Genomic DNA, 11,486 nt, shown 5'->3' on the forward strand with positions numbered 1-11,486 from the left:
AGGGATCCGGAGTCCCAGTCTCCTATCTTTATTTTTAACAGCCCAGCAACATCAGGTAGCAGCAGCAGTGCAGGGCTCCTGTCTGGTGTGCCCAGCACAGAGTCAACCTAAGCCTGAGCTCCATGACCATGAACAGGTGGCAGCCGCAGGGCAATCGGATGGCGAGCACGGGCAGAGCAGTCTCCACCCATATCCAGCTAAACCAGCTCCAGGAGAGAAGGGCCTGTTTCTCCGGCGTACTTCCGGCCGGGGACGGGCTCCACCGCACATTCTTGCAGAGCTGAATCTCAGCGACACTGGGGCTTTCGCTCCTTTCCTAAGACGTGAACTTTCCCAGCTCTGGGGGTTGGGACCCTTAGCAGAACAGTGGCCGCGGCCACAGGCTCTGGACGTCTTGGTGACGCTCATCTGGCACCAGGTGGCGGCACAGAGCAGGGCTGTCTGAGCGGGCCGAGAGCTGCGCGCAGAGAGTAGCGAGGCGGCAGGGCGCGCCGCAGGGCTCCGAGGGCGGGTGACCCTTATGGTAGAGAAACCAGAAGGTCTGGAAGAGTCGTGTGTCACCCCGCATGCGGTACACTAGGTCGTGCCAGGCGGCAGGCAGCGCGTTGGGCAGCCCGTAGGTTTCTCGAGCCCTATAGAGGCGTTGCCAGTGCGGCGTGGCTCCCGGTTCATTTGCCTGTGTCAGGTTGAGGATGTAGGTCTCATGGTCCAGGACCACGTGAGAGCTCCCGGAGTAGTTGCCATCTATCTGGTAGACGCGGTAACCTGCAAGGAAAAGAGGGCTGACTCCAGGAGAAGGGAGATAAAAGGCAACTCCAGGGCGAGGCTGCACATCCTGCCCACCCCTCGCTCCCTATCCCTGACCTGGCTCAGAACTCCTAGCCCACCAACTCCAGGTTAAAGGAAGTTCCCTTCCCCTCACTCACCAGGATTAAGGCCGATGTAGGTGGTGGCACTGGGTGCCAAGAAGGCTACAGCCAGCGGCCGGCTGAGAGTCTCTTCGTCATAGAAGACCTCAAACTCGTCCACATGAGTGTGGCCAAAGAACTGACCAGCCAGAGTGCTCTCATACCTGGCCAGAAGACACCAGTTATGGTCTGAAGCGTCTGGGGAGGGGAAGGAAGAGATCTGGGGAGACCGGACGCTGTGTTTCTGCAGCCTGTTGGAGTCAGTAGCGGAGCCACCCAGTGGGGCAGCAGGGAGGGGGAGATGCCCTAGGGAACCTCCACCTTTGACTTTCCATTCCCTCCCCCCAACCCCCTCTCACCTCCTCTTCCTCCTACCTGGCTACAATTCGATAATAATTCCAGCTCCAGCTTTTCAGGCAGTGCCCTGGGGGAATGTGGCCAATGATGTGCACCTGGGGGTGGGGAGGGGGCAGTTAATCAGGGGATTGAGGAGTCCAGACAGTGCCAGCCAGCAGGTGGCTGCATGAAAGGGCTTAGACAATGACCCTGAATGGAACCCCTGGGACACTGCTGTTGGGAGTGCCTGGAAACCAAGCCTCTCTGCTTGCAGGTGCTTCAGCTCAGCAGAAGCCTGCTCTCCCCTCACCCCTGGCAGCCCCTACTCCACTGTGTTCCCACCACTGCCCCTCACTTTGTCTCCTCGATCCTCAGCAGCCTGAAGCTCCCCCACCAGCCACTGGAGCTGTCCGGCGGGATCTGTGGAGTTGATCAAGAGCCAGAAGTTCTCACGGGAACAAAAATTCATATTGAGAGAGATGAGGCGGAGACCCGGGCGTGGGGAAAGGGCATAGAACCCCCCAATTCTGAAACAAAGGGAACATGAGGGATGTGAACACTTGGTCATAATCTTGGTTCTGGGTGCCCGGTCCTGTGCTAGATATTTAGGTGGAGGGAAGAGGCATACATGACATCATCCCTACCCTGAGGAGCTCACATGCTAGCAGAGATTGAACAGTACTGATGATAGGGCTTGTAGACAGAAAAAAAAACAGCTTGGAGGGCTAAGGGTTTTGGGAGTCCAGCAAGGTTAAAAACGAGCTAGAGGGCTGGCGCTGTGGCTTGGTTAATCCTCCACCTGCGGCACCGGCATCCCATATGGGCACCTGGTTCTGTCCTGGTTGCTCCTCTTCCAGTCCAGCTCTCTACTGTGGCCCGGGAGGGCAGTGGAGGATGGCCCAAGTGCTTGGGCCCCTGCACCTGCATGGGAGACCAGGAGGAAGCACCTGGCTCCTGGCTTCGGATTGGCACAGCGCTGGCCATAGCAGCCATTTGAGGAGTGAACCAATGGAAGGAAGACCTTTCTCTGTCTCTCTCTCTCTCTCACTGTCTATAACTCTGTCAAATAAAAAAAACAAAAACAAAAACACGAGCTAGAGTAGGAAGCAAAGGCTATTCCAGGAGATGACCAGGGCTTGAGCAAGTTGGGAAAACCTGGGGGAATTAAAGAGGAGGGGAGATAGTTTTCCAGAGTCAACATGAGCAGAGACACAGGCTGGGGCATGCAGAAGTTATGCTGCTAGCCCTTGGAAGGAGGGCAGCTGGAGCTAAGGGTGGAAAGGGAAGGAGAGGGCCAGGGAAGCTCTGAGGACTCGAGCCTGAGCTAATGGCTAGGTTCCCTCCTCCCTTCACTTTCATCCACCTGTCTTCTCCTTCCTGGATTTTTATGGACCGTAAATACCTGAGGGTGCGAAGGGCTTCAGCAGGTAGCCAGGGCTCCCATGCCTTGGCCATTGCCTCATAGAGCCAGCGGGAAGAGTGGTTGCCCTCTATGAAGGGAGGTGGGAAGCTGTTGACGGGTGTGCTCTCGTGGTTGCCCACAGCAGGGTACACTGGCACTGGCCCCAAGAACTTCCTCACGAGGGCTGTGATGGTGTTCAGGGCCCGCAACTGGTCCTGACGAGACTGCTGCCAGACGTCATGGGCTGGGATGTCCCCTGTCCAGTACACCATATCAAACGGGCCTGCTCGGCCTACCCCACTCAGCAGGCTCTCCAGGGTCCGCAGGGGCAGGTCACACTTGCTGTACTCGCCCCAGTATCCAGCACCTGGCTGAGAGGCAGGGGGCAGGCCAGAGCCGCGGCGGCAACACAGTGGGTCTGCACAGTCAGGGTCCGTGCCCTCCAGGTAGTCATGATCCCAGTGCAGGTCAGTGAGGAAGAGGATGCGGCTAATGGGGGCGCCTGGGGCTGGAGGGCTGGGCGGCTTGGGGGGTGGTTTCGGCACTGCAGGCAAAGAGATGTTCCAGGAGGAGAAGATGTCCCAGTGCCCGCAGCTGGAGCCCAGGAGCAGGCCACAGGCTTCCGAGGGGCTCAGCACCGAGCGCGTCCACACCTCTACCACATCGTCCTCAAAGAGGTGGACGGCTGACTGGCACACAGCGGGCGGTGCTATCTTCAGCAGATTACACACCTTGATGGCCACGGAGCCCACCCGTGCCACATTGGGCTCCTTCTGTGGAGGGAGCAAAGAGGGGTGAGACACCAGAGACACAGCAGGGGAACCTGGCCAGGACCTCTTGGGTCTCCAGACCCTAACGGGGGCTGGGCTGGACTCAGTGCCACTGAAGTGCCTCCCAGATATGCACGATGCAGGCAGCACCAGCCCAGTGCTTCCTTCTTGACCAGTGGCCAGCAGCACGCTTTTCAGGACCTTCGCTTAGCCAGCTGGCTTTCTCAGTCTTCACTCTCCTTACTTCACAAAGCTCCCACTGGGACGGTGGTGCCATGTAGGCATGGGTTTCCCCACTGGGGAGCAAACAGCCAAGGCTTGTAGATGCCACCTTCTCCATCCATCAGGGATGCATTCAGACCCGGGGGCATCTGCTTTCCTCCCAGTCCTCACCCCCCCAGGGCTCCCACCTGGCCTGTCCCATCTCAGCCCCTTTAGCACTCACCTTCAGCCCGAAGTTGATGGCGGTGAAAAGGCCTTTGCACATGGGGCAGGTGAGGTTCCACCACCCCAGAGCATTCCGGAGCTGGGGCGCTATGCCATTGAACCGCGCAGGATGGCCGTGGGCAGGAAGAGGGTGGGCTTCGGCGGGGGCCCCAAGAAACAGGGAGTCACCCAGAGCCAGGGCCAGCGTCAGGCCCAGGCCCATCCAAAGGAGTCCTCGGTTGGGGGCCCCCAAGGACCTGTCCAGTCCCCGCCCCCAGCCAGATCCGGAGTGGCTTTGGACCGGTGACACTCCGTGGCGGGGCATTGCCAGGGTTCCTGGACAGGGCTGGCTCGCCTGTCTGACCCTGGCCGGCCCTCAGGGCCCGGGAGGCGCTGGGGACACCCGATTACCCTTCTCTCTAAGTCGGCTGATTGCTCAGCAGTCAGCCGCAAGCAGCTCCGCCCCTTCCTCTTCCTCTTGTCAGCAACAGCAACAGCTGATCCCGGCGGCCGCCGAGAGTCCTGTCAACTCTGCGGGGGCGGAGCGGCGCGGCGCGCCCGGGCCCGCCCCTCACTCGCCCGGCCCTGGCCCGGGCCGCGTGGACATGGGGCGGGCCCTTGCTCCCTGCGGTTAACCAGGGGCACCGCCTGGCGGCCACAGCCGCACAAAACCGCGCCAGCTTCTGCGCTTGTGCTGTGGCGCTGCACCTGTGTGGTTGGTGGGGGATGGGGGCTTCCGAGGCTCCTGGGGGGCTCCACTGCCCAGAAGTGCACCCAGCCTTCTGCCCTTCGCGTGGTGGGAGGCGGGAGGAGGAGCAGGGCCAGGCGAGGATCCTCCCGGTGAAGGTGAGGATCCTCCCGGTGAGTGTGCCGCTCCCGTCAAGGGGGCTCCTCTCGTCCTATCTTCTGCCCCTGCCGCCAGCTCCCTAGAGTCACCTTGACAGCCCTTGAGTCACCATTGACCCAGCATTCTCCAAATACACGGGAACTCTTGGCTCATCTAAGGCTTCGGATGGCAAAATGACCTAGGAGCAGTAGAGACCGTACAGCAGCGGTGGCTGGGAACAAGAGCTAGAACCTTTGTTCTCCACCGAGTATCCGAGTGTCTGTAATAGTAACAAAGCCAACATGTATTGCCTTCTTTACTAATCCAGGCACCTTCTAATTACTCTTCAATTCTGACACCTCTAAGCAGTAGATGTAATATTGTTGACCCCGTTTTACAGATGGGGAAACCAGCACAAGGGAAGTTCCGCACAGAACAACAATTAAAACTTAACGCTGTTCGACTTCCACAAAGATGTCAGTTCTTTCCTTTGAGAATTTCTTCCAGGTGACTCTCCGCTCTCCACCCCACAACCCAGTTCTGTGGGCATCATCAAGGAATTGGGTTCCTGCTACCTGGGAAACACAGATTTAGTTCCCAGCTCCTGGCTGTGTCTGTCCTGGCCTGACCTAGCCTTTGTGGACACTTAGGGGAGTGAACCAGAGATGAGAACTCTGTCTCTGTATCTCAAATAAATAATAAATTATAATTAAGGTACAGTAGTCACAATAATTATTAACATGTATTTTTAAGATTAAGAGCTGGGTTTTCTTCTTCTTTTTTTAAAAAAGATTTATTTATTTACTTGAAAGTCACAGTTACACAGAGAAAGAAGGAGAGGCAGAGAGAGAGAGGTCTTCCATCTGCTGGTTCACTCCTCAGTTGGCCGCAACTGCCAGAGCTGCACTAATCTGAAGCCAGGAGCCAGGAGCCAGGAGCTTCCTCCAGGTCTCCCACATGGGTGCAGGGGCACAAGAACTTGGGCCATTTTTCACTCCTTTCCCAGGCCACAGCAGAGAGGTGGATTGGAAGTGGAGCAGCCAGGACTCGAACCAGTGCCCATATGGGATGCCGGCACTGCAGGCGGGAGCTTTACTTGCTACGCCACAGCGCTGGCCCCAAGCTGGATTTTTATCTAAGAGCTCCATATTGACTGGCTGCTCACAACAAATTTAGTAGGTAGGTATAGTCACCTCTGTATCATCAAGGGATTTGACTTACAACCCTTACGTGTCTGTGAACACTCAAGTCCTTTATAGAAAGTGGCATAGTACAGTATTTTTTTTTTTAAAGATTTATTTATTTATTTGAAAGAGTTACAAAGAGAGAGGAGAGGTAGAGTTACACAGAGAGGGAGAGAGGTCTTCCATCTGATGGTTCCCTCCCCAATTGGCTGCAACAGCTGAAGCTGCGCTGATCAGAAGCCAGGAGCCAGGAGCCTCCTTCGGGTCTCCCATGCGGGTGCAGGGGCCCAAGGACTTGGCCCATCTTCTGCTGCTTTCCCAGGCCATAGCAGAGAGCTGGATAGGAAGTGGAGCAGCTGAGTCTCGAACCAGCACTCATATGGGATGCCGGCGTTTCAGGCCAGGGCGTTAACCCACTGCAGCACAGTGTTGGCTCCCATAGTGCGGTATTTTCATATAATCTATGCAATTTTCTCCCTCCCACATATTTGTGTGCTTTAAGTCACCATACCTAACACAATGTAAATGCCATTTAAATAGTTGATGTACTGTATTGTTTAGTGAATAATTGTTGTGGGCTAGGTTGAGGTCTAAATCCCTATTCCAGGCTCTTGTGCCTTAGAGAAGCATTCTAAGTACAGGCACAAATTCTACAGGTGAAACAGCAAGGGAGAAAAGATTACCTCAGAGCTTTGTCTCACGTGGAAGAATTTCCAAGCAGACAAGGCAAAAAGAAAAGCAAGATGTATTGAAAAGCAAGATTTACTGGAGTCAGAGACCTCCAGCTAGAGTAGCCCGGAGGGGGGGGCTCCAAGAGAGGAAGAAAACCCAATGTGGCTGGTGGTACTGAGGTTTTAAGCACAATTTTGGGGAAGAAAAAAACTTATCAACTTGAGATTTAGTTACAAGGCAAGGACAAAACCCATCAAAAAGACCTGACTGTATTGTTATTTGCTGAGGGGTGGGATAGGTAATTTGTTTTTACAGTGAACTGTGAGCTCAGAAGGATGGAATCATTACTCCCTTGCTATTTTCATGGTAAAATTGGAAGCTTCCAAGGAGTGGGCAGGCAATTTTGACCTTGCTAGCGATAACTTTTGGAGGAAGCAAGCATTTTGCACCCACAAATTCCCCTGGGACAAACCTGACTGCCTATTAAACCCTCTGACTCCTCATACAAATACAACTGGTAGCTTTGGGATCCGCAAGGAGAGAAGGTCTATACTTCCGGGAATGGAGAGTCCCTACCCACACTTCCGGGGAAGAAAAGTCCTTGTCAAGGTCCCCACGGGTGCCTAAAGGTCATCCAGTGAGGATCAGACCTGCCTGAACCTTTAACCCCCACACCCTGTATCTATAAAAGGAGCCCTCCCAACCTCTGTTGGGACTGTGAACCTCGCCCAGGAGCGGAATTCCAATAAAAGCTTGTAAATTAATTGATTCATCTGCCTGGGAAGATTTGTTACGTGCTGGACACCTTGCAACAACGTACAAAGTGATAAAGTTTATTTAAAAGGTGAGGAAAATGCATATACACCCATGGGCATTATTCAGAAGAGTGGGCCCAGAAGGGAAAGGATGGGGTGGGGTGGGGAAGAAGGTGTTTCAGTACCCTGCCTCCGTAGAAGTTCCCAAGAGCTCCCTCCCTGTCACCAGGCTTCTGAGCTTAGACAGGGGGATGGTTACATGGTAGTGTCCCCAGGTCAGGGGAAGTACATCCTGGGGAAGGGGTCATTTGTCTGACAGGTGGGTGGACAGGATTACATAGAGTGGGGAAGTTTGGATTCTGTAATGACAAAAAATCTGCACATGTTCAATACAGATGCAGTTAAAAAATATTTTCAGTCTGTGGTTGGTTGAATCCATGAATGTGGAGCACTTGGATATGCAGGGCTGACTATTATTATTATCCACATTTTACAGAAGAGTAGAGTAGGCTTGAGTAACTGTCTCAAGATTCCACAGCTACCTAGTAAATGCTGGAACTGGAATTTAAATGCAGCATCCTGGCTTGATGCTTTGCTATGTGGAACTTCAGGAATGGCATAAATTATTATAAGCCAGAGGCATTTCAGATTCAACAGATGTAAAAGAAATGTTCTTGAATCTTCCTTTACATGACAAAAAGCAGGAACTTTTTTGAAATGAGGACTGTCACAAATTTCCTATCTGGGGAGACTTCTATCCCAGGAGAGAAACCAAGGGTAAACCTAACTTAAGTTTGACGCTCTTCAGTTGATGGCCTTGTAAGACCACTCAGGTGGAGAAAAACACTGTCACAAACTTTCTTTCTCCTTTGCTCTCTTATTATTTTTTAAAGATTTATTTGTTTATTTGAAAGGGAGAGAGAGAGAGAGAGAGAGAGAGACGTCTTCTGTCGCTGATTCACTCCCCAGGTGACTGCAGTGGCTGGAGCTGGGCTGATCTGAAGCCAGGAGCCAGGAGCTTCTTTGAAGTCTCCCAGGCAGGAGCCCAAAAACTTGGGCCATCTTCTGTTGCTTTCTCAGGCCATAGCAGAGGGCTGGATTGGAAGTGGAGCAGCTGGGACTCAAACTTATGCCTATATGGGATACTGGCACTGCAGGCGGCAGCTTTACCAGCTATGCCACAGTGCTGACCCCTGTTTTCTCTCTCTCTCTCTCTCTTTTTTTTTAAGATTTATTTATTTGAAAGGCAGAGAGAGTGAGACAGATCTTCCATCCACTGGTTTACTCCCCAAATGGCCACATCTGCTGAGGCTGGGCCAGGCTTGAAGCCAGGAGCCAGGAACTTCATCTGGGTCTCTTGCATGGTTGCAAGGGCCCAAGGACTTGGGCCATCTTCCACTGCTTTCCCAGATTCTAGAGCAGGGAACTGGATTGGAAGTGGAACAGCTGAAACTTGAACCTGCACTCATATGGGCACTGGCCCCTCTCCTCTGTTCTCTTAAAAACTCATGTCTTTCCTAAAGAAATCTTATTTGTTCTTGCCTAAGAAGGCTTTCTCTCCCTTCCCTTTCTCCTTCTAAATTAGGTGCATAAGCCTCTAACTTTAACTGTTTGATGAACCAACTCCTTTTTGGTTGGTCTTCTGTGTGTACAGATAAGCCCCTTTCTGCTGTTAATCTGTCTTGTGTCAGCCTAGTTCTCAGGCCTTGGGCACTGAAATGACAAGGGTATTGGGAAAAGCTTTTCCTCCCAGACAACCACCTCTTTGTCATAACTGTATGCCTGGATCTGTGATGTCTGGGTCTGCAAAGTCTGGAATTTTGGCAGAAGGGACTGGGGGGAGGTGGGACGTCATGCAGAAAGCACGGGGTGTGAAGGAGCCTGGTACATTTGCTCTGAAGTGAAATTTCTCCCTTCCACTTCCCTGTCTGGGCTTTCAAGTAGCCTCTTTTCTCCTTAACTGTTAATGCTCTGAATCTGCCTTCCTTTATGTAGGATGGCATTGATGATCCCCAGGGTCCAAATTCTACTTGTCCTCCAAGACCTAGCTCATATCCAGTCTCCTTGATAATGTTGTTCGAGGTTGCTGCCTGCGCTCTCATTTCCGCAGTCCTGCATGACACAGCATTTTCATATATGTCATTGTTTTGATAGAACCAGCACTTGCTGCAGATCATGTGCCCTTATCCTTCTGTGAAAGTAGATATGTAAACATTAGCCTATGTGTGTAGGGGCCAAAGAAAAAATGGGAATGTCTACACAGTAGAATGAGGAAATGTAGAAGTAAGCCAGCCTTACATATCTAAAAGTATTGGCTCTTGTACAATAACCTTGTTGGGTGGGTCTTTGTGTGGCTATAATAATCTACATATCAAAATTCTTGTCATTGTTCAATAACCTGATTGAGTGGGTCCCAGCCCTCTGCCTGGGAACAGTTTAGGGGAATCTCATTTGCCCTACACCAAGAGGGCTATTGTGAAGTTCTGCAGGAATTTTTTTTTAAAGATTTATTTATTTATTCAAGAGGCAGAGATACAGAGAGAGGGAGACACAGAGATAAAGGCTTTCCATCGGCTGGTTCACCCCCAAATGGCTATAATGGGCAGAGCTGGGCCAATCCTAAGCTAAGAGCTAAGAGCTTCTTCCAGGTTTCCCATGTGGGTGCAGGGGCTCAAGCACTTGGGCCATCTTCCACTGCTTTCCCAGGCCCTAGCAGAGAGCTGGATTGAAAGAGGAGCAGCCAGGACACAAACCAGTGCCTATATGGGATGCTGGCATTGCAGCCAGAGGTTTAACCCATTAAGCCATAGTGCCGGCCCCTCTGGAAGGAATTTTAACAATTCTACACCCAGGAAGCCCACCATCCATCGAGACATCCCAGACTAGGAGCGAGGAAGAGGGCCCATACCCAAATCCATAAAACCGTCTGAGATGCCCACCTGGACTGTTAGATATACTCTCCTCATTATTTCTTTCTGTAAGGTCACCACAAAACACACCAAACACCAGAGTAAGGGAAAGGGTTTATTGGTGGGGAAACTCAACAGACCAGAGGGAAGGGGCAAAGAAGGAAAAGAAGGGGAAGGAGAGCATAAGATAGATAGATAGATAGATAGATAGATAGATAGATAGATAATAGATAGAGACAGGAGAGAGAGAGAGAGAGAGAGCGAGCAAGCCATGTGTTCAGGAGCAGGTCCTCTTAAACATTTCCAGAGGGCAGGCAAAGAAGTAGGAGCAGCAAAATCCCATTAGGGTCAGGTGGAGCTGACATCGGTGGTTGGGCCATGTGGTCACCTGGCTTCTAGCAATGGTGGGGTGGGGGGGAGGAGCTACAGCCTAGGATGGTGTCCAGGGCATAGATAGCACCATAAATAAGACTGTGCCATTTTACTAACACTTTTCATTAAATTTTGCTTCAACATTCGCTTGCCCTTCTTTGTGCCTTCATACTTCATCGTGTTATAAGACAATGATTTTGCGCGGCTAGGAACAACTACCCACTCCTGCTTCACTTCTGGGTAGACTGTCAAAACTCTCTTTCCTTGACAAGGATGGTTGTTATTCAGGAATTAGGTCCTGAGACAGAAGACTAATATGTGAGAAATTTACCTGAAGGTATTCTTGGAATAAATACCCATGAAAGGAAATGGAAGGGAACAGAACTGGGTAGAGAGACAGGTTGATCTGTGATACTGTCTCAGACAGACCTCATGGGGCCCTATGAGAGTTCTGAAACTGGGTCGGCCCTGCAGAGCTGTCAAGAAGTGAGGCGAGAGGACTTGCTTCATTTAGGGAAATCCTCGAAGGGGGCTGATAGTTGAGTACTTTCTGTTGAGACCACTCTGAGCAGCTGGGGGATGGGAGATGCAGGTGGCAAACCACAGCATCCACCACAGTGTACCTCTTACGCCAGTTGACACATTTCATGTCAGTTCTGAGAGCAGCCACTCTGGCATGTTAATGAAATGGCATGTTAGTTGCTCTTCAAGGTGGACACTTTGAAGAAAAAACCGGGAAGAATTATAGCTCACTGCAGGGGATCTCCAACCATTCTAGGTTTTCTTCAAGCTTAGCTAGTAACTCAGCTGATTTCAGGGACTTATTGGATGATGTGACCCAGACTTGCACCCTGGAGGGATCTGAGCCTCTAATATCCCTGCCTGCCTTAAACCACAACTGCTCATTTGTGGTTTTACCATCAAAA

General features: G+C 52.0%; 1 protein-coding gene across 1 annotated transcript; it reads right to left on the bottom strand.

Annotated features, from left to right (window-relative positions):
• Window positions 1-5: 5 nt before the first annotated feature.
• Window positions 6-4,341, bottom strand: SMPD1 (sphingomyelin phosphodiesterase 1). The gene is made up of 6 exons (XM_062196594.1): window positions 3,862-4,341; window positions 2,647-3,419; window positions 1,600-1,771; window positions 1,284-1,360; window positions 927-1,072; window positions 6-765 (listed from the first exon to the last, which is right to left on the bottom strand). Exons 1-6 carry the CDS (start codon window positions 4,165-4,167, stop codon window positions 356-358), a joined length of 1,884 nt encoding a protein of 627 aa, XP_062052578.1. The 5' UTR covers window positions 4,168-4,341; the 3' UTR covers window positions 6-355.
• Between the last annotated feature and the right edge of the window lie 7,145 nt (window positions 4,342-11,486).

This window comes from Lepus europaeus, chromosome 7, assembly GCF_033115175.1.
Source record: "Lepus europaeus isolate LE1 chromosome 7, mLepTim1.pri, whole genome shotgun sequence".
NCBI lineage: Eukaryota > Metazoa > Chordata > Mammalia > Lagomorpha > Leporidae > Lepus > Lepus europaeus.